Source organism: Vulpes lagopus, chromosome 9 (genome assembly GCF_018345385.1).
Source record: "Vulpes lagopus strain Blue_001 chromosome 9, ASM1834538v1, whole genome shotgun sequence".
Taxonomy (NCBI): Eukaryota; Metazoa; Chordata; class Mammalia; order Carnivora; family Canidae; genus Vulpes; species Vulpes lagopus.
In genome coordinates this window covers 7512638-7536745 of record NC_054832.1, presented here as the reverse complement: position 1 = coordinate 7536745, position 24108 = coordinate 7512638, and the positions used below count along the sequence as shown (strand labels likewise).

The 24108-nt window shown below is 46.4% G+C and overlaps 1 protein-coding gene across 11 annotated transcripts in view; it reads right to left on the bottom strand.

The window, feature by feature from the left end:
• Positions 1-24108, bottom strand: part of ZFAT (zinc finger and AT-hook domain containing) — a 274158-nt gene that overhangs the window by 37890 nt on the left and 212160 nt on the right. For all 11 annotated transcript variants that reach the window (XM_041769045.1, XM_041769044.1, XM_041769042.1 and 8 more), the window contains one exon: positions 5475-5613. In XM_041769045.1, coding sequence (XP_041624979.1) covers positions 5475-5613 — 139 coding nt within the window. The remainder of the gene's footprint in view (positions 1-5474; positions 5614-24108) is intronic.

Sequence of the window (24108 nt, the reverse complement as noted above, 5' to 3'; positions counted from 1 at the left end):
TGGGCAAGGCAGGAGAACCCACTGTCCCTGGAGACTTTGGAAATTCAGACTTGTTAGCAAACTTGACTTTAGCCTGTGAGGCCGACCTTGGACGTCTGACCTTCAGAACCGTAAGATAATGAATTTGTGTCATTTTAAAATCACCGCCAAGTCTGAGGTCATTTGTTACAGCTGCAGTGAGAGGCTAAGACAGGCACTAAACAGTAACTGGAACAACTGGCCTCAATGATCAAAGGAAAGTGGATACAGAGCAATTGAGAGACAATACTAACTAGGAAAATGTGGAACTGGACTTTGTGAACATTCTCACTTCTTAATTCAGTGCCTGTCCGGGACCCAAGCAGAGCCCCAACTCAGAACGAGGAAATGCGCTCGGGATCGTAATCTGAATCCCACGCAAGCAGCAGGGAGAGGGGCACGGCACGCTGTCAGACAGTATCTGAATCTCTCTCAAACCCCTACCCTGTTTCCCAGAAGACTTCCCAGAAAAACAGTGTAAGGAAAAAGAGCAAAAGAGAAATGAAGTGCATTTTCTTATTAGCCAGGTTGGCATCCCAACCCTCAGGGAGGACCACCTGGGAAGCAAGAGCTTGGGCAAGTCTCCACCATCCTCCTGCTCCCTTCATACACTCCCCAAAATCTTGGCATCTGGCATCCTCTGGACAACCACAGGGAAGCACTGAAGCGGGGCAGGTCCCAGAGTTAGCCTTGGGTCAGATAAGCAACTAGACCAGGAGACAAAGAAATAAGAAAAAGTCAACAGCACCCTGTGTGTGTGACCTTTGGACACAGCATCGCGTGACCACCAGCAAATGCAAACCAACTGCTGCCCCAGAAGAGGGCCATGCTGCTTCCTCCTCTTCCTCCTCTTTAGCAAGTGCAACTTGAGACCAATGTCAAGGGGCGTCAGCCCAGCAGCAGTAGGAATCCAGACTCTAAATCCAGAGCTGGGTGTGGCTCAGCACCTGCTCTCACTGCCGCCTGGGCTGATCATCTCTCCTCACTTTAACACAGGAACCATGATGCCGACCTCACAGGGCCTCTGTGAGAGACAAATTAACACATAACGTAACAACCAACAACATGCGTGATGACTTCACGTTACTGGCACCATCTGCCAGTAATGTATGGAATCTGGGCCCTAATAAGAACAGTTTTAAAATTCAAATGTCCCAGAATCAAATAAATGACTTTTGTGTTACCGGAAAGTTTCTCGGTTTTCTTCTATGCTGTTTTCCCTGAATTTGGTGTGAAAACCTGAGATATGGAAATGCATCCAAGGTGTACCCGTGCACACATTTACATTTTTCCCATGTAGTAGTGCAAAACAACGCCAAGATTTTAGCAGATTCCACAAACGAAGCCTGCTCCTCTCACTGCTTCCCATTCCAACCACTACCCCTGCCTCAAGGGCCCTCTAACAGTGGGGGCTGGGAGAAGGGTCAGCATTGAGGAGAAGCTGCGAATTCTCCTCCTGTGAGCAAAGTGGGGACTGTTGGGAGGAACGCACATGTCCTGTTAGAGTCAGAATATGGAGCCTTGGAGGAGCTTCCCAGGCCTCGTCCCTAGCCCACACAGTACCAGTGATAAATGCCACCATATCCCAGTGTCCCGCACAATGCTGGGCACACAAGGAGCTCAAGAGATACACGGTGAAGAGGAAACGTGGGAATACATGTCATGGTAAATTTGGGTCATTTATGAAGTGTTACGTGTTGGGCACAATCTGGGACCCTAGAGGATCATAACTAATCTCCAGAGCTGTTGGGCAAGTGTGTAGCCCCTCCTCTTTGAAGATGTGTAACACCAACGTTCAGAGAAGTTAAGTAAGTCATCCCAGGGCCACTGTGCTGAGACATCCTGGCACCAGGTCCATCTGACTCCTGTCTCTGTGTTCACGCCAATAATCTGGAGTGACTTGCAGGACCACTTTGAGGTCACTGGAAAATGAGCAGCCTGCGAAGTCCCATCTCTATCCTGCTGTGAGCTCAGGAACGAGCTAATGATTTGTGAGGCTTAGCGCCAAAGGATCTCATGCCTCTCAACCTGTGATCTAGGGAACCGGCTCTTGAGCTAGCTTAATCAGGCATATTTCAAGAGGAAAAATGGGCAGGCCCACTGCAGCAATCCGACATGAAACTGTGTGTTTGTACGGGAAAATGTCTCCAATCCATATTAATGAACAAGTAATGGGCTAAGAAAATTAGCAAGAGATTGTCTAATCTGCCTTCAAATGATCAGAAGGACATCAAATATACACAGGGAATAAAACATTTACATAGCATTCAGCACAAGTCTAATTACCAAAAAGCACCAGAGTTCTCAGAGAACTGGTGCATCCGGAAAGGGCCCAGCAGACACATTGCTGACAGCGTCACCCCAGTGCCCTGAGGACCAGAGGTGGGCTGGAGCTGGCTTTAACCTGCTCACAAGCTGGCTGTGCACGCCGCTTCCGGTCCCCAGCACACTAGGAGCTGAAAACTGGCCACAGGAGAGAGATGCACACACAGACACTGGCAAATGCTGCCAATCATGTGCCCCTCTCCCTGGCCCTGGGAGGTCAACATTTACAAACACTTCTAGCGGGTGCCCTGAGCAGCTGCCATCCCAGGAGGTTTCTGAACTCCACTGAAAATAACCCGAACTCCATGGAGACCACCAGGGTACCTTCCCCCAGAAACGGACGAGGAACAGAAACATCTCGGCCCTTTAGGCCCCCTTCCCTACTTCCTGCACGCCCCTTCCCTACGCAGACATCCCTCCCATATCCCTGAGCGCTGAGGACAGGAGAACCTCTGTCCACAACTGATGGCTCTGCCTGTGTCCTGGCACGATGCCACTTACACACGGCTGATGGACAAGGAGCCCGTGCACTCGGTGTAGGGAAGCTGTAGCAGCATTTGTGGACAAGACCTACATTTCATTCATGGCTTGTTATTATGTTATTCTAACACATATTCCTCTATATCAAACCAGAAATTATAAATTTCCATGAAGATATTTATTGATGAGTGAGTAGAAGAGAAACACAAAACCAACGGTGGGGGGCGGGGGGGTCACTTGAAATTAATCAAAAGAAAGAAATCCACTGGCTCCCGAGGACCCAGCATTCCAAACACAGGGACTGTATCCATCTCATTTTTTTTTTGCCTCCATCCTCCTTCCTTCTCCCAGACAGAGGACCAGTGTGAGCTTCGTACTGTTGGGATTGCTGAGCTGTGTTCACACCCAACCAGCTACCTGATTTCAGAGACTGTTCTCTCACCACAACACGATGGCACAAGGTCTCTTATGAGCTAAGAGACATGTTGCTTCCTTACTCAGTATGTCCCTTGGAGGGGGCTCTGGAAATATATACAGGTGTGTATACACACACACACACAGAAGAAAGAAGATTAGAAATACCCCTGCAGAGAGGAAAATTGAAAGCCAGGCCCTGCCAGGGAATGCCAGCTGATGACCGTCTTAGGAGGCTAAAAGAAAACATAGGGCAGGCAGCAGTTTGGCACCAGCACATTCTCTGCGAGGCAATGATGAAAGTTTGCAAGTGGAGAGCAGTGCTAAGACCATCCATCAGCCCCACATCTGTCCCAACAGCCACAGTAGAGGTCTATTTCCTGCCAATCCAACCTGACAGTGTGAAGAATGTTAAAAGGAATGTCTAGGCTGCTTCTCCAGCAATCTACTGTGACTCTAAGGCAATCCGTTCTCTCCTCTGTGGTTCCTGATGGGGCTCATCAAAGATGATGCAATGGCTCTAGAGATCTTAGATGTTTTCAGGAGGGGGAAAAAAAAAAAAGAATGAAAAAGTTTTGAGTGCCACTCGGCGGTCTCTCCTTTGACCCCATCTGCCATCACGTGAGGTGACGGCTAGCAGCTCTGTTCTTAGGTGAGGGCCCTGAGCTGGAGAGGCTGTGGAACTTGCCCAAATACACAGCTAAAGGAGGGGGGCACGTGTGCAAGCCGGAGGCCCCCACGGCACCATCCTGGTCTGCAGCTCCATGAAATGGTCATTAAAACACAAGGCACACGCCCCCTTGCTACCCCAGAGGAATGGCTCTAAAATCACCCTGAGTTTTTAGGCTGTTATCTGTTTCCATACATCAGCCCTGTCACCCAAAGTGCTGAAGGATTCAATCAATTCATTTGTTTTATATTAAGATGCATTTCATGGCGATTCCAGCGAGCAGAGCCTCGTGTTCCACCAGGAAACTCAGAGCGCCCGCAGCTGCTGCAGAGTAACCGGCCCACATCCATGCTTAGTGGGGGCAGATTTCTAAAACCGTCTTTGGTTTCAAAGAGTCACAGCACTCAGGAAGTAGTAAAAACTGCTGTACTGTATGCGGCTATCGTTTTTTTAGTGAAACGTAGATATAAATACAACGGCACTTCTCTGGCAACAGCACATGAGCTAAACCTTCTCAAATGGGAATATGTAATCATTTACTGAAAAAAGCAGCAAAAAATATCTCTTGTACATTTCAAAAATATTAGCGGCTTTCATCCATTTTTTTGAGAGAGAAGGGGAAGGGGCAGAGGGAGAGAGAGAGGGACTTTTTTATTTTTAAGATTTTATTTATTTATTCATGAGAGATACAGAGAGAGAGAGAGAGAGAGGCAGAGACACAGGCAGAGGGAGAAGCAGGCTCCATGCAGGGAGCCCGACATGGGACTGGATCCTGGGACTCCAGGATCACGCCCTGGGCCGAAGGCAGGCACTAAACTGCTGGGCCACCCGGGGATCCCCTAGAGAGAGAGACTCTTAAGCCAGCTCCACGCTCAGCACAGGCCCACGTGGGGTTTGACCTTATGACCCTGAGATCATGACCTGAGCTGAAATCAAGGAGTCAGATGCCCAACTGACTGAGCCACCCAGGCGCCCCTCATCCATTCTCTTCAGTTTATTTATTTATTTTTTTTTTTATTTTTTTTTTCTCTTCAGTTTAAATGTTCTAAATGGTTTATCCTTTTCAGGATGAGTAAGTAATCTGAGCATTCTATAAATATTTTTGGATCACTGTAAGAAGCTCACCTATAAATACATTTACCGTAACATTATTTATAGTAGTTGCAATAAAAGAACACTCTGGAAACCAGGCAATGTCCAACAAGGAGTGTGGCTCACTAAAATGGGGTACTGCCACCTGGGGCTAGATCACAAAAAGCCCCGGGGAGTTATGAGGGAGACTGTGTGCTAAAAGAAAACAGAATGTTCATGTTAGCCATGAACTTTCACATGTGAAGGAAAGGTAGAGAGAGACAAAGAACAGAAGGCAATGCTGGACGTTGGGGGGGCGGTGGCAAAATCTGTGGGTAAATGATGACTTTCCATATTTCAGATGTAATGCCGATACACTGCAGTGGGGTTGGGGGAGGTGGAGCCAGTGATGATGACGGAGAATGAACCAAATGCCCAGGCCTCGGGACTGGGCCGCGGAAGACGTCCCAGCCCCACCAAGGGGCACACCGCCTACCTTGCTGGATGAGCGCGTCGGCTGCCAACTCCCCGGTGCCCACGTTGGCGTACTCCTCGTTGGGGTGCTTCCTGTTGTAGTGCCGCTTCAGAGAGCCGGATATGTTACAGGAGTAATGGCAGTGGGCACAGCGGAAAGGCTGCAGGGACAAGGCGGAGGGGTTAGGGAAGGGGATCCCCCAGGAAGCGGACAAGGCGCCACTCACCCCGACGTCCTCCTCCACTGCTCTCCCACCCCGGGGGCGACTGACATCCCCAAAGCCTGTGATGAGCAGGCTGCCCCCTGGGGGATGCGCTCCAGAGGGGAACGGGGGTGAACGTAACCTTGGGAGGCTGAGTCCTGCCTCTGCAGGGAGCACCCAAGTGACCGCACAGAGAGCACCCAAGTGACCGTGCAAGGTGCCCCCAGCGTAGGAAGGGCCTCTGCTCAGTTGGGCTGCTTTCATTTCTTATGTGTCTGCTCCAGAATGTACAGTTCTTGTGCAAGAAAATATAACACAAAAGCAATACGGTAACTTCTCATTTTCCTTTTTCTTTTGCTCAAGCGAATGTCTTTCAAAGTAGCTCCCCTCACAATTAATCCCCTGAGGTGCTTGCTTCTTTAACAAAACCATTTCTTCCACAGTATTTGCCTGCAAGCACGTGCATATACACAAGCATCCACCCACTGCTGCTCTCCAGTAGGGAAATCCACCTGGTAAATCTTTTTCCAACCCCTTACCTGGGCAGGACAAGCACTTTCAAGATAAGGATGCAAAGGGTTACGCAGCCTTGCTGTCACCATGCATTGCTTTGGGGGGCTGAGAATGAGTGGTAGGGAACAAAGGGTGCCTGCTGAGGCCCCTGGGGGACCCAGTGAGACCTGGCCATCAGGTGAGGGATGGATGGCCATCTGGATCACTGTCACGTCCCATGCCCTGACTCCCAGTCAGGACAGCATCAGTATCCCTCCAAACCATGTGCTCTACAACTGTCCAGCAGGGTGCTACACGAACCCCAAGGGTGCAATCAGGGCCCATGTGGGGGAACATGAGCAGCTTGCCTGCTGGCCTGCAGCAATGGAGTGATGGAGCCGCCCACGGTGGTAGCACCTCTGGGTACACTACAGGGGATTCAGATGGGACAACAGGAAATGCTGGCCTTCTCCGAGGTTCTGTCCTCAGGCCTGTGTGTTGTGCTGCTGTGGTTCCAAGGATCATTTTGACAGCTTGATATACATCCAGTTGTGACCTCTCCCAAACCACAAATAGGAATTTTCAACTGTCTTCCAGGTACCTCTACAGGGATGCTCCGTAGGCACCTTGAGATACATGTACACAATTTCAGAGTCACTATTTTCCTGTAAAATCAGTTCATGACCCAAAGGCAGGAAACCTGAAACATAGTCCCAAACTTCTCCTCTTACTATTCAACTAATTTGAGTCACGTCCAGGCTTCCTCAGAAACCTCTCCAGAATTCACCTGGCTCCCTCTCTGTCACACCAACACACAGAAAGGTGCCAGCCTGGGCTATAAAGGAAATGACGTTACTCCCAGGAGGGCTGTTCTCAGACAGACACAAGGAAGTCAATCCAGTGAGAAGGTCTGAAACGTTCCCCACAGACTCCACCGTACACAGGCCACCCTCTGGTCACGGGACGCTCTGTGACACACTACATGCGCTACACGTGGTCGTCCGTGTAAGAGAACCCTGTGGCTCAGCCCACAAGGATTTATTAAACAAGAGGACTTGGAACAAAGGCAAAAAGTAGCTGGGCTCTCTCATCTATGTACTGATCAGAGAACAAGAGGTCATATGTGATTATTTGCAAAGTCAAAATAGAAGCTAAAACATTTTCAAGTGCTTTTGTCTCCTAATTAGGCAAATATTATGAAATTATTTTTGGAACATTACCATTTACAAAGGAAATCAAAAAGGACCATTGAAAATGCTCCAATGCCAGCACTGAGTAGTTGGTGGGCATGAGAGGCGGGGGGGGACCACAGTGAGACATGGTCCACTACAGCCAATCTCACCTTCCCTGGGACCGCGCAGATTAACGGCCTCCTGAGAAGTTTCAACTCTTGTATTCCCATGCCCGCTCCCTGGGAGAATTGCTATGGATGAGAAAAACTGCTAAAACGTGAGATGGACAAAAAAAAAAAAAATGTACAAGTGAGTCCAACTGTGACAGATTGACCACCCGTTTCTACCCAAATCTTTAATTCTTAAAGCTGGAAGAGACATTTTCAAAGATTGCCCAATCTTCACTTCATGAGGACATGTTCTCCTACAGCCTTGGACAGCCCGTGATCGAGCTGATCTAGCCTTCGGTAGATGCAGGGGGGTCACAGCAGCACCCCCTCCGACCCCTGCTCCCTATAACCAGGGTTCAGAGAGACACACCACCCTGCCTCGGGCTCAGTGTGATCTCTCGCAGAAATCTCTCACCACCAAGCTTCTGTTTAGGATCTTCTCCCTGTAACTAACTGTGCTCACCGAGCCACATGTGGGCCTTTCCAACAAAACAACCTCAGACCTGTGAGGAAGTGCTGCCACCTCTGAGCAGGGTATTCTGCGGGGGCCGTCGCAGGGCTGGGGACAGAGGCAAAGGAGAGAGCAGATGCCATCTCTACGCCACTGGCCAAAGTCTGGCTGCATTATTGATATTACCAAGTCTTGAGATGCATTTATGAAGCATGCACCTACCACCATCCTACTGCCAGAACAGTGCTCTCACCCTGGGCATACAGTGATGAGAGAGAGAGAGAGAGAGAGATCTGTGATTCTCTGAATCCACACAAGTTTGGGGGCACAGATGTCAACTGCAGAGATGTGATGCTATCCAGGCAAACTAAATCAGAAACCTTGGTGTCTAAGTCAGATGCTTGTGGATAGCAAATGACCTTAGATCTTCAAAGAGAAGTTACTTATTGAGAGTTTTCAGGTCAGAATCTGCCCAAAAGTCAGGAGGAAGATACAAGCAGCTACAAGAGCAGAGTTCACATGAAACAAAACATCCCAAGTTCTTACCGTGGCCAAAAAATAAAACGAATCATCTACGAGGCACACCTGCTTTTCAGTGTTACCCTGGAGTTCTTAAGAAATGCAATCAAACATGATATTTATGACTCTTTTAGTTAACATACGCTGAGGGGGACAGAGGCCAGGTAGTTCTCAGGTGTTTTATGTGGAATAACTCCTGTAAGTCTCACAACCACCTACTATGGTACATATGAATGTTATCTCCATCTTACAGATGAGGAGACTGTGGTTAAGGAAGTCACCAAGAGTGTCACAGTTTCCCAGCCTGACTGGTTGGCTGGCACTGGATTTTGGGATCCAGGCCCAGTCAGCAATAAAGAGATGATCTGATCTCCTGTTTGCCAGTATTTCCTAAACAACTATCTCCCCCGGGTGCTCTACCAGGAGAGGCACAGCATGGTATTCTTGGATTTCCTGGACATAATGCAGCCCAGCCCTAACCACCAGCCCAGATCTAACCACCAGCTTCTAAAACTGAGAGGCACCACGGTGGGCTGGGAGAAATGTGGCCAGTGCCTGGGCAGGGATTGCTGGGGCTTGAGAAGACAGCGGGAGACAGCCACCACATCACCGTGGGACATGCCAGCAAGGTGGCTTCAGGAGACACGTGTCTCCACCGGGTGTCTTCACACTTAGAATTACTACCCTGCAAGTTATGGAGGGTGTTGACCCCACCATTAATCAGTGGGGACGCCGCAGCCAAGTCATCAAAACCCCTTGCTTTTGATTCCACATCTGTGAAATGGGAAAACAAACTTCCCTTGCCTACCTGACAGTTTAAATGAGATGCCAAGAAAGAGAGAGTACGAGTCTGTTGTGAGAAATAAGACACATCAGGCCTCACGACTGCTGTACTTAATCAAGTTGTACATTCACATTTGTTCCTGTCATCCTCAGAAGTCCCTCCTGTGGGGTGTCACCCCGACTTCCCTCCTCCCTCCTAGAGAAGCCTCCCTCTTCGTGCAGCCTGTGACCTTCCCGAGGAGCCTGCTCATGGAGGGATGTCTGCAGGCCTGAGGCTGGAGGCTGGCCCCCCACCACAAGCATCTAATAAATGATGACTGTTATTATCGCTGTGATCATTTTCAGAGTTGGATATTATAGCAGAAAATGGCAGGAAAAAAAATCAGAAAATTAACCATAAAAAGCAAACACTATCAACAAGAAAAAAACAATCTCCCCAGGACTTACAAAGAACAATAAAGTGTTAGTTATGCAGGCCAAGAAGAAAAACTGAAGAGATGGTTACATTTTTGGTTTCTGGGGCCGGGGTGCACAGGGCAAGGGCGCTGAAATCCCACTGCTTCCCTCCTGGGGACGGCACAACCAGGGGCACCAGGTCGAGAGCAGGCCACAGGGAAGCTCCGTGAAGGTAGTACTCAGCGCTGACCCACCTATTCTAAGCACAGCCTCAAATCCTAGATCCCCAAAGCATGAGTCAGGGGATGATAATAAAGAATCCCCCCGCCCCACTTAAAACAATGCATCTCCTTTACTCTGAAAGACGACGACACAGATGTTTCACGGATTTCAGCCAAATTTGATGAGTTCAACATTTCCTTTACCCTGAGTTCAACATTTCCTTTATCCTTGAGTTACCAAAATTACCTGTGTATTGTCTTGCAGCTCCTAAGAGAGGAAATGTTCACTAGATAAGCTCCCGGGCTATTCCCTCTACCTTTACCGTGGAAACCTTCTCGGAGTCCCAGGAAGACGGGAGATCCCCTCTCCTCTACTGTCCACCCCCCCCCCCACCAGCATCTGGTAAAACCCGGGGTGCTAATCCTACTCCGGGGCGACTGTTCCCTGCCTATCCTCCTCCCTGCAGCTGTGGCCCTTTGAGAGCAGAATTCACACCAGACAGGATCATCTGTGGCTGCACCGAGCCAGAGCAGGGCCCGGCACAGCTGGCACCCACTACACTTGGGAAGCCAAATAAGAAAGATCATCACCTTCCTCATTTTGTGAGTGTGAGGTTAGTCCAGCAAGCCTGCCCGACAGCAATAAAAACTAAAACTCTGGGTAAAACTTTTTTCAAATGATATTAAACTTAAGAACTCTTTTTTTTTTTTTTTTTGAGAGAGAGAGAGAGAGAGAGAGAGAGAGAGAGAGCATGCTCATTGAGGAGGGGCAGAAGGAGAGAGAATTGTAAACAGATTCTGCACTGAAAGCAGAGCTCAGTGAGGCGCTCGATCTCATTATCCTGAGATCACGACCTGAGCTGAAACCAAGAGTTGGATGTTTAACCAACTGCGCCACCCTTAAATTTGAGAACTTTAAAAGGCATCATAAATGGGGGGTACCTGGGTGGCGCAGTCAGAAGAGCATGCAACCCTTGATCCTGGGGGTTGTGAGTTTGAGACCCATATTGGGTATGAAGATTACTTAAATAAATAAAACTTTAAAAAGTAAATAAATAAAAGACATCATAAAGAGTGGGAAAAACGATGGAGCAAGCGATTGCATTTACAACGTGTGACCAAAACATACCCACACCCAAAATACAGTTGACTCTTTAATAATGCAGGATTGAGGTGCCAACCCCCACACAGCTGAAAATCCACAAACTTCTGACTTCCCCAAAAACTGAACTACTAAAAGCCTACGTCAACTGGAAAGCTTACTGATAACATAAGTTGAATAACACACGCTGTGTATAAGTATTACACACTGTATTCTTGGACTAAAGCAAGCTCAAGAAAAGAAAATGTTACTTAAAATCGTAAGGATAACACATGCAGTATTTATTGAAAAAACTCTGCAGGTAAGTGGACTACGAAGTTCCAATCCACATTATTCAAGAGTCAACTGCATATAAAGAATTCCTGAAAACAAATAAGAACAAAACCAACCAAAAGAAAAATGGAAAAGTATTGAAAAATATACAAAGAGAGAGAGAGAGAGAGAGAGAGAGAGAGAGAGAGGAGAGCACCAAATGACCAAAAACTACATGAAAAAGGCCTCCACCTCATTAATGATCACAAAAAGGAAAGGAAACCACATACAGAAGGCAGTGCATGGCCACCAGGCGGCGACTCTAAATGTTCATACTGCGGGAGTGGACCAGCTGCTGCTGGTATAGCCTGGTGCAGCCACTCTGGAGAAGAGCTGGGCGTCACCCGGGGCAGCCAAAGTGTGCACACCCCACGGCCCTACAAGTCCTCCCTAGGCATGTTTACACTGGACAATCTCACAGACAAACACGCCAGGGCACACGTGTAGACAGTGCACAGGAGCAGAGCTCGTAAGAGTAGCACAAGACAAACGAGCCAAGGATCCATATGCAGTGATGGATGACGGCACCGTGCTGGGGCCACACAGCAGGGGACTGTTCACACACTGAAGCACGATGCCACACAGAAGGGAGGGAGAGCTACACGCAAAAATACTGAGCAGTCTCACCCACATAACGTCGTGCAAAGAAGCCAAGTTCAAAACAAACGTACAGAACAACAGATTCCATATATTGATATAATATGAAGTTCAAAGGTGCGCAGCGCTAGATGACTTTGCTTGGGGACATATACACGGACGGTGACAGCACCGAGAAAGCAGGCAGGTAAATGTCAGAGAGCCCAGGTAGTGGTCGCCTCTGGGAGGGAGAAGGGGGCTGATTGCTGGCAATGGTCATTTCTGGGCAGTGGCACCCGTGTGTTCACGTCAGTCGTTGGTCATACCATACGTTGCGTGTGTGTGATATTCTAAATGTACGTTCTGTCTCAAAATAGAAGAACGGAACAGATGATTAAGTAGGTAAATATGTGACCTAAAAAAACCTGCTTCACAAGGTTTTCAATGATTACAGATAAGGTACGTAATGTGCCCAGAATGACACACAGCATCCAATATGCGGTAGCTGTGATTAATATCGATAATACTAATGACAACGCTCACACCTTGACATGGCAGGCGGTTTTTGGGTTTACTGTCTCTCGTCTGTGTGAGGACAGTGACACTGGACCTGGGACAGTGTTCTGATATATCCACCATGACCTACAATGTCCAGGGAGAAGACTGTGGTAGAGTGTCTCGCTAGAGACCCGATGACAGGCCGGGAGGAAATACTAAGTGTAACTCTGGCACTGTCGGCCTTAAATCAAGTGACACAGGAGGACAGACAGTCTTGGATTACGTAAGAGCCTCCCTGGGGCTTCGGTGGCAGGACACCTGTGAGATTTATGGCAGCACTTGTGCAGCAGAGAAAAGTCGACAGGCAGGTGGAGCTGCTCTCATTAGTTACCAAGGTGGCCATGGGCTCCCTAAAATGCCAGCCAGCATCCCCCGACCCCGGGGAAGTATGCAGCCAGGATCCCAGGTTCCCAGTCACACCTGAGATGAGTGAAGCATTCCGTCCAATCAGAGCCTAGAGAGAAGCAGGATGAAGGGACAGCTTCTTCCCACTGAGGTCTTACCTGGATTTTACTTCTGGAAAGAAACCAGAAGTCACAACAGGTGCTTCCCTGACATCTCTGGAGAGCTCCATGGCCCAAGACCTCTCTCACGACCTTTGAGTGGTAGGGCTTTCTGGAGCCAGAGAGGTTCCACAGCCGAACATCTGTGCACCTTGGGTATGCTTCCTTGTTTTATCCCAAGCAGTTGTGATGACGTACAAAGAGAGAGCGGCCCACGTGGAGATGCTCATCAGGCCACAATCTCTGTTTCCAACCAGAAACTCAAGGCAAACTGCCTCATTCAAAGGAAAGGTGAGTGGTCCTTCTGGCCGGAACACTTGCATTTGGGGTTTGAGTATTTCCATGTTTACAATTGGAGCAGCACAGCAGCAGAAGCCCAGAGCAAGGAGGGGAACCAGAATGCACTGGAGATGAGGACCATGATCCCTGGGTCTCTAGCACATGCCCCTCAACCACCTTGGGAGGATGCATCACATCTCATCTTACAGACGGGGATACAAAGGCCCTGGGAGGTTAAGTGGTTTGCTCCAGGACATACAGTGAGTCACTGGCAAAAACCACGGCGTGAGCTACGGTCTGACTGACCCCAAAGCCCATGTGCCAGCCACCCTCCTCGGTGGCTGGCACGCTGCCTGCAGGCCTGCTGCACACAAACACTGCTTCGGGGCCACGTCCCTGTGGATGAACTGGACGGACGGTTTCTGCAACTTTCCCTCTTATATTTTCAGTTTTGCAAATGACTCTGTTGCCAATCACAGGATCAAGAAGATGGTACCGTTTTCATGGTCATATTTCTAGCATATAAAAGTTCTGGTGGCACAAACCACTCACCTTTCCTTCCCCAGGCCGCCCCAAAAATTCCTGGCTCAGGGACCTGGCTCTGCACAGCCTGCCGTGTGGACAACCCATGGAAGAGCCTGCTACCTACTGCTACCTCCAAAACTACACGTTAGACCGAGTGAACACTGCCTACTGAAGAGACATCATGCCTGCACTGCCAGAGATTTCCAAAGAACACACCAGAAAAAGATCACCCACGCTCCCTTGGACAGGAGTCTCCACTGAGAGATTTCTTGGACATAATACAATAATGAAGCAAGGCTGCCTGTGCCCGACATAAGAAAACAATACACTTACAGATATTAAATCTGCTCTTTGCTAAAAAGAACACCTCCTGACGGGCTGCGCGGAGCCTGCATGTCATGCTGGGCTTGACTCACAGCCGCAGGGCTATAGCGCTGGGTGAATTTAAAAATTCCTCTGCCTTCGGGACCATGTTTGGTTTCCCTGGGACTGAGCCTCTTACTTCTAAAGCAATTACACGTGTCTTATCTCTTTTTAACCTCACTGCCTGCCAAAGCCCACACCTGCACCCGAGACTAGGAAGTGGGCCCCTCAAAAAGGAAAAGTATGCGTACTCATGGAAAAGGACCAGGATTGTCAAGACAAAAAGACGCACGGCAAGGCGTATGGTGGAAATTCCCAAAGAGTGTTTGCATCTGGAATACGCGCTCCCTCATCTCCTTCTCCAGCCCAAGCTCAGCAGTGAACACAAACCCCATACGGGGACTGGTCAACTGCCCCCAAAGAGACATGCACACCTAGAGCCTAATGATGCCCCGGCAGTCACAGGGGACAGACAAGGGGAGAAAGAAACACTTGGACAGATGCAAAGTGACACACACCAGGAAGGAAAAGGCTGCATCCCAAGGAGCACCAGAGGCAAACAGGCTTCCACAGACGTGTATTCCTGACGGCCAGTCTTTAAAGAGGTTTGCAGCAAAGATTCTTGAGCGACGCTGTTGGTGTGAATGATGCTATCACCGCCCCCACCCTTGTCCCAGTGACAGCCCACAATCCAGGCCGACAAGGTGTGCCCACGGCGGGCTGAAGTGTGAACCTTCAGGCCAGGCTGCCCGGCACCACCTGCACAGGACAGAAGAGGCTTGTGATTCGTTTTCAGCCCCATCCCTTCGGGATTTACGAGCTGAGCGCACAAGGTTGGGACTTCGTTCCAAGCTCAGCGTGAAGGAGTCGGAGAGATGGAAGCCAGGTCTTCACACCCGTTAAGAAACACAAAGCCAGCTCTGGTATAAAATAAGGCCAGAGATAAATTAAATAATTTAAAAGAATAAATGTTCTTAAACCGTGGGGTACCACAAGTTCAAGAACGGTGTGCGTTGAGGCAATTACCTCATCACAATAAATAACAGTAAATCAATCCACACTAATTGCTTTTTGTGCCAGAGCTCGGATGACTCTTCAGCGTTCTCCAATTATTGATTTGTTTGTAATCGCTTGTGCTGTCAAAAATGCAATATTTCCAAAGAATATACCGCTTGTTATTAGGCAGGATTTTAATTTAACGTAAGACAATCCAATTTCCTCCCCCCCCCCTTTTTTTTTTTTTTTTTTTTTTTTTTGCAGAAGTACTTAAAAAATCTAAACTACGAGGAAGCTGAAGATGGCATCAGAGGTTTTTAGCAGAGACGCTTTGGCTCCAACAAGTTAACGAATGGCTGACCACATCCCCCCGCTCCCCACCATGGCCTTTCTTCCTCCTCAATCACACACAGGAAAAAAACAAAACAAAATAAAAAAGAGAAGTGTAATCTTAGATTCTTCACTTTCATGCAAAGTAAGAACTAAAAACCAAAGCAAACACCAGCATGGAAACCCTACACTTCACTTCTTACACTCTCTGCCCCGTGGGTTCAGTAATTTCCACTGAACTTGGGAAATGTTCGGCCTGCTAAATTCATAGTCAGTTTAAGGATTCTGCTTGAATTTTCATAGCTACATACATAACTGCAGGCTTATATAATCAAAGCAGTGAGGGGGGAAAAGGACAAAAGGGCAAAAACTCTGCTTGGGATGACGAGAAAGGGTAAAGTCCTAGACGGAGGGCAGCTTTGTCTACCAAGAGACAGGGATCAAAATCCCAGCTCCATCATGTACTGACCGCATTGCTCTTGAGCGTGTAACTTAGCTGGATTCAGGCCTCAGTTTCCACATCTGTGAAATGGGAATATTAATACCTACATTATAGAGGGTTTTGAGGGTAAAATTAAGTAACACACATCAAATACCTGCTGTAACACCCAACACATGACTATGATCAAAGGGACCAGTCCACCTGCCTTCTTTATTCTGGCACTAGATGTTTAACTCAACATTCAACCTCCTGCTGGAACTTTCTGACGGAAAAAGGAAACCATCTCCCGGGTAACAGGAGAAGTTATAGTAGAAATAAAGCCACGGTGCCCTAAGCTGTGCCCGATGACTCAGCATTCTGAGGGACTGAGAATTTCAGACTGAGGATGGATCTGGACTGTTTATAAATGTGTGGCTCTAGACATTTTTCCTGTTCGAGATCATTTCCATTAGCCTGGAAACCAGGAGTAAATTACTTAAGCAGCCACATCCTGGCTGACGTCCTCCAAATACCACTTTTGGCCACGTTAGCATCTAAGCCCTTTTTGCACTCTGAGCTCAGCCGCCTGGTGTCTTCTGCACCTATAACTTGTTTCTGCTTCACATGGACACACAAGGAACATCTTGGAGACCCAACACATTATCGGGAATGCGATGAGAGAGGACACTGACTCCCTCTGATTTGTGGATATCAGTCACCCAGAAAAGCTTCCAGGAGCTATAGGTTTTCAAAGCTATACGTTTTACATGATAGGATAATAGTATATTAATTGAAACGTGACTTTTACCAAATGATGGAATTGTAATCATTAGTTTGCTGCTCTTCTGAGTTCTCACAGCACTTAGTACAGAAACTTCTTGTAGCAGTTAATACACTTGCTGTTGTTTTTTATGCACATAAGGCTCTCCCTAGACTCGTGAGCCTGGTAGAGAGAGGCCTGGCTTCATGCTGACACCCCCCGGCCCTTGGCATAATGCCTGGCACATAATGCATACACAGAAAAGGGGTGTTAATGGAGGAAGTACACATTTCAGATTTTGCATCCAAAATTCAGATGCAGGGGTAGCCTGGGTGGCTCAGTGGGTGAAGCATCTTCTGCCTTCGGCTCAGGTCATGATCCTGGGTCCTGGGATCGAGCCCCACATCAGGCTCCCTGCTCACAGGGAGTCTGCTTCTCCCTCTGCCTCTCCCCCTGCTGGTATGCACAAGTGCGCTCTCTCTCTCTCTCTCTCTCTCTCTCTGTCAAATCAATAAAATCTTTAAAAAAAAATTCAGATGTGGGACACCCAGGTGACTCAGTCGTTGAGCATCTGCCTTTGGCTCATGATCCCAGAGTCACAGGATCGAGTCCTACGTCGAGCTCCCTGCATGAAGCCTGCTTCTGCCTCTGCCTATGTCTCTGCCTCTCTCTGTGTATGTCTCTCATGAATAAATAAATAAATAAATAAAATCTTTAAAAAAAAATTCAGATGCAATTTAGTACTTCTTATAACTACTCTGTCTCTTAGAATTCTGTATGTTAAACTGTGGTATGATATACTCCAGAGGAAATACCTAGGAAAAGTTCTTCAATGATAACACAATCAACTACTGAAATCTTCCTTACTTCTCACTAGTCTTGTGAAAGTGCTTTAGTCGTATCAATTTTAGTATGACAATAGACAAGATGTTCCTCAGCCTTCCTAATACAAATTTTTTTAAGGATTCGACTGGTCTTAGATACATTTCAAATATAAATTGAATTCAATAGTGTCTTTCGAAGATGATGATGAGGCTGGTTCCTTTTTAAAAACATACTCATACACACCTAAAAGTTTTATGGCCACCAAGAGGGAAGGCCAGCCCTCACCTTCAGAAAGCTAGGGCAGAGGAATGATCACAGCCATCTGTCAAACCACTGGGCCTTGTTTCAGGAACGAAGAAGTCAAAAGTAAGAAGGAAGGGTCAGCAAGAAGTCGTACTGAATCGTTTCCAAAATGCACAGACTTTGAAAACTGCTGATTTCAGGCTGATTTTTCCTCTTCTTTTTTTTTTTTGCAGACTTGGCAAATTCACACACCAAATTTCCGACTTGCTTTACATACGTCAGGAATCTTTTGGTGCACTTGGGTGCCTGAGAGAGCAAAGACCCAGAGTGCAAACTCCCTGCAGCACTGGGCCCTGGGACACGGGTGGGAAGTCATGCTGCAGAGAGGATGACATGGGCAAGCACACAGCTGCGCCTCTTGTTTGGGGGAATCAGACTCCAGGACAGCGTGGACAGGTCCAGCAGGGCTGGGAGGCACTATTTGGGAGAGACCTGCCCTCCATCAGAAGAAGGCGAGTGTAAGAGTAGCTGTACTCGGAAATACACCTGGTAAAAAAGGTTCTCCATGTTAAGTGATGGATTTCTGTGGCCAAGCAGATTGGAAAGGAATGTACCAAATAAGTGGAATTACGTGACTATAAACCCCGACCACCACCACCACCACCACCACCGTGAGCAAACACGTCACAGGCTCCGAGAATCATGAACAAAGGCATAATAGAGAAGACAGCATTGTACAGACATGATAATCTTGAGATGAAAAGAGAGGAAGAAACTGGGTCAGAGTCTGGGTGGAAAGAACGTTTGAGAAGAGTGTGTGGAGCCCTCTAATAAAGCACTTACTTACTTATCAGTGACAAGAGGTACGGCTTTATTACCACGTTACAGAGGTTAGATGTCTTGCCCAAAGCCACAATGGATGCTAAGAAAGTCTGACCACAAAGTCATGATGCATAAAGTCAAAACAGGAAGAGCTCATGCAGCAAGGTAAGGGGCTTATACCAAAGCTGAGGCCATTATATCTCCCACTGACTCACTTCCAAGGGTCTGTGAAGCCCAGGTCTTCCCAGCCCCTCTTGTGAGCAATGCTACATGGAGAAAACTCTCACCCAAGAGCTGGCAGAGCTCATAATGACTCTGACTCCACTTAGATTACTCATGACAGCAGCAGTCTACTGCCTCAAACACCCTCCTTGTTCCTCACCTCCAGGAAAATTTCTCCATGTCCAGAGTGGGTGGGGGAGGGAGCTGAGGGAACATTTATGGGGCACCCACTTCGTGCAGGCATCGTGTTAGGCATCGTCAGAATCACATGGCAGGGCGTTTCTGCTTCCAGTGAGGGTGTAGAAGATCACAAGGGACTGTTGCTCCCACACAAACTACATGACACATCTTTTTTTTAAATCCACCAGACTGCTAAGGACACAAAGAAACCAAAGTGAACCAAATTCCAGAAATGAGCAAACATTTCCTAGGATGAATGGCTGCACTCATCCCCAGAGCTGTGAGATGTGGAACTTCATCAAGTACCAGAAAACAGGGCTGACACCTGGAGGCAGGGGCAGGAAAGGAGAAAATCGCCCTTGGCCCTCAGGGCGCTGGGTCTTCACTGTGCACAAGGCAGCAAGGATTCATGGCCCAGAACAGGTGGAGGAGGAGAAGTCTGCTACCAGCCTTATAGAGTGCACCAAACCTCCAAGTGCACAGGCTCTCCTGAGGCTGGGATGTGCAGAGAGAGGAGAGAGGTTCCCCAAGTAGCAGAAAGGGGAAGAGAAATAGGATCATGCCAATAATTCGAAAAGCTGGCAGCTGGCCTGTAAAGCTGATGAAGAGCCCACATGGTTTAGAAAGTCAGCAGCTGTGCTGTGAAATAGAAAGCAAATTCTAGAGTCTCACTGTGCTCAGATGTCCAGTCTTGCTGAAAGGAAGTCCTGATCCCATTCTCAAAACATCTGAAGACAGGGGAGAACCAATTCTGGAGCTGCAGCAGAGCCCAGCTCAATTACAGATTAGATTTATTCATTCCTGTGCCGGGGGAACCCAAGGGGACCCCCAGGTTCAGTGATTGTCTGGGAGGACTCAACAGGTGTTAAGATACAGTCATACTCCCAGCTATAATTCCTCATAGCATAAGAATGCAAAGAAAAATTCACAAAGGGAAAAGGCATGTTGGGTGAAGTCCAGGGGAACCAGGCATAAGTTGCCTAGAGTCCTTTCCCAGTAAAGGCCCAAGGGCAGCTTAACTCTCCAGCAACAAGCCGTAACAAGACATATGAAATGGTACCAGCCTGAGAGGTTCACTGGAAACTCACTGCCAGGGTTTTATTGGAACTAATCACATAAGCACTCTGTGCCTAGCATATCTCAACACTCCACACTCCCAGAAGGAAGCAGATATTTGGCACACACCATGTTGTCTGGATGGTTTCAGCACCATAAACTTCTTTTATCAATGAGGGTTTGGAAAGTCTTCTGATGCCCAAGGTCCCAGATACCAGCCAAGGGCCAAGCTTGCAAGTACACCTTTGATAGGATGCAGTCAGGCTTGCCTGTTAGGTAGCTCTGGACAGTCCCCCATACTGCTGGCCTGATATAAAAAGCGGCACTTACTTTCCCATGGCCAATTATTGGTTAACTCAGCCTCTACTGTTCTTTCATACATAATCTCTGGTTTTCAGTTAAAAATTATGACACATGCAAAGAAACAAGAAAATGCAATCCCAAATCAAGAAAAAGTAAACGGAAAATGATGTGTGGATAACTCAGCTATTGAAATTATTTAGATATAAACATTTAAATAGTGATGATAAATGTGTTAAAGGTTCTAATGAAATATATGTGTGACCAGATAATAAATTTTAGCAAAGATATAAAAAGTATAAGAACCAAACAAAAATGCTAGAAATTTTTAAAAATCAGAAATGAATGATTCCTGAGTATCTAAAGAGCAGATCTGATATTAGGAGAAGGATAAGTAATCTGGAAAAAAGATCAGTAGAAGTCACATAAACTAAAACACAAAGAGAAAGAAGAATGAAAGGGGGAGATCATCTGAATGCCATGAAATATCAGTTTAATACATGACATAGTGTCATCCTGGAGGAGGAGGAGGAGGAGAAGGAGGAGGAGGAGGAGAAGAAAACATATGGAGAAGGAGTAATATTCAATAGATAATGACTGAAAAGAGACTGGTTCATAACTGATGAAAGACATCAATTCACAAGACCCAAAAGCTCAACAAACCCCAAGCAAGGCAAGCATGAGGAAGCCATACCTAAACTTATTGATGTTAATATCATGGAAATCAAAGAGAGAAAAAGCTTAAAACCAGACAGAGGGAAAAGGACAATTATACATAGGGAGAAATGATAAGGATTAGAAATAAAGAAGAACAGGGCAGCCCAGGTGGCTCAGTGGTTTAGTGCTGCCTTCAGCCCAGGGCATGATCCTGGAGACCCGGGATCAAGTCCCACATCGGGCTCCCTGCAGGGAGCCTGCTTCTCCCTCTGCCTCTCTCTTTGTGTGTCTCTCATGAATAAATAAAATCTTTAAAAAAAAAAAAAAAGAATGAATGAATGAATGAACAAAACATAACAGAGCAACATCTTTAGAGTGATGTTCCCCTAGAAACTGACAGTCATCAAAAATAAATTTAAACAAAATAAAGAAGTTCCAAACAGCCAAAAGCTGAGATAATTTAACCCCAGCAAACCAGCATATAACAAATGCTAGTAGGAAAATCCATCTGATGGAAGCCCAGGCCTACAAGAAAATAATAAAGAATACCAGAAAGGCTGAATACATAGGCAAATATAAAAGACATCCAAAAAATGTGTTTTTAAAATATATATAAACACATATATTTTATAAACTTTAAAATTATATTTTGATAGATATTTTAAATATTGACTGTATGAAGCAAAAAAAGGACTAAAACTGTACTGAGTTTATAACAAATGGAAGTTATATATATGACTACAATAGCACAAAGGGTTAGAGAAATAATATGAATTACAGTGTTTTGCGGTTCCTACACTGTCACGAAATAGTATATCTGGAGCTAGCTAGAATGCATTATAATACAGATGCATAATATAATGTGTACAGCAATCGCTAAAAAGAAAATAAATTGAAAATAAATCAAGATAGTACTTTTCAAGTGAGACATATCAAAATTATATTAAATGTAAATAGACTAAAAGCTCTCCAGTTAAAGGGCAGTAATTGTCAGACTAGCTGTTCTGCACACGCACGCACACACACACACACACAGGAACACAAACAAGATCCAGCTATATGCTATTTTTTTTTAAGATTTTATTTATTTATTCATGAGAAACACAGAGAGAGAGAGAGAGAAAGGCAGAGACACAGGCAGAAAGAGAAGCAGTCTCCATGCAGGGAGCCCGATGTGGAACTTGATCTCAGGACCTCAGGATCACACCCTGGGCCAAAGGCAGATGCTCAACCATTTAGCTACCTAGGTGTCCCCAGCTATATGCTATTTATATAGACACACTTAAAAAATAAAGACTCAGGACGTTTCATTCAAAATTCAAAACCCAGTGTGGTGGCTGACAGATTATGGTCCATGGACCCCTGCCTCAGAACCACAGGAGAATGTACTGGAGTCAAAGATGCCTGCTAGTCTTTAGGCTCAGCAAAATCGTGAAATCATCTCTTGGCTTGGGGAACCCATTTTCTGCACATTTGTTAACATCTCAAGGTGGTTCTGAAGTTGAGTAAAGAACTAATCTGGTGGGAAGAGTGGCTAGAGGCCAGAAGTGTTCCCATTAACAGAAAAGCAAGCCTGAGAACCTCCCAGCACCTCCTCCATTGGGATGGCCAGCACAGAGCTGATGGTCAAGTCTACCCCAAGCTATGAAGACATATTCCTTCTGGTCTCTTCCCTCAAATCAACCTCTCCTTCTGAAAGTAGCCTGTGAAATAATAACATCATTGTTCCCATTTTCCAAGTAAGGAGGCAAAGGATCAAAATCTCCAGAGGTCACCTAGTTAGTAAGTAGTGGCACCATGATTTTGATCTTTAGCTGCCTAACTCCGAAACCATAAATAATAGCAATGAAAGTAAAATAACATCAACATCTAAAGAAACATGTTAAGAAAATATAATACTTAGAAAATATTTAGAATCAGTGACTTGCAAACCTAAATTTAAGCTCAAACCATGATCAGGCTGGTCTTTTTTTAGAAATTAGAGTCATTTTAAAGATGAGGGAGGGAAAAAAGAGGTAACATTTTTTGATCATCTACCATGTACCTACCATACCCACTACTCATACAAACTGTATCACTTTCAGTATCTCCAACACCAGAGAAAGCTATTATGATCAGCATTTTATTTTATTTTTTTTAACTTTATTTATTCATGAGAGACACAGAGAGAGGCAGAGACACAGGCAGAGGGAGAAGCAGGCTCCCTCCAGGGAGCCCGATGTGGGACTAGCTCCCACAGGATCACGCCCTGAGCCAAAGGTAGACACTCCACCGCTGAGCCACCCAGGAGTCCCTGCAATCAGCATTTTAAAGATTATAAAATCGTATAAAGAAGCTAAATGAAACAGACTGCAAGTGGCACAGCCAGAATTTGAACCTGAGTCTGTCTGGTTCTAAGTTCTGTGTTTTTCTGTAAGACCTCATTGCTCTCAGAGATTTTAAAGTGCAAAACAGAATCCCAATGAACTTCCAAAGAGCAATCTGTCACTGCTTTCCCAGCACGCTGTCGGAGATGAAGAACAGGTTTACAGCCTGCTCTGACACTGGGTAGTTTCTAAAATATCATTTTTATTTACAGTTTGGCTTTTTACTTAAATTTACTGAACAGGTAAAAACATTCGGTTCACCCAGTTCAAAACTCAGACACTGGGAAAGGACTCACTCCAAGCCCCAGCCTCCTATCTACCCAGTCCCAGCTCTCACTGACCAACCGTTCGGTTTCTTTGTGTATTTTGTGCATGTGCTTCAAGAGGCTTTAAAGCAGACATAAATGAATACGGATATATCTTTGGCCTTTCTTACCTCAAAGGCAGAGTATTTTTGTTGATCTAAACCTTGCTTATCCCCCTTCATTATATATCTCAAATGCCTTTTCAAGGAAGAAAGTAAAGAGCTTCCTTTCTCTCTTTTGTAGCTGTACGGTGTTCTGTTGCTTGGATACCCCCTTGTTTATTTAACTCGATCCACAAACTTTCCGTTGTTCCCAATGAATAACATTGCACGGTCATTATTTCAGTCATCACAAGTGCATCCATTAGATCTCTTCTTACAAGAGGCAAGCTGAGGCAAATAGCATTTACACCTGCAATTGGGAGGTTTTGTCAACCTGCCCCCCAGAGTCTGGAACCATTTACACTCCCCATGATGAGGAATGAGACGGTTCTCACGCAGCCTTACCAACTGGCTGTGCTATCAAACTTGTGAATGTTTACTAATCTG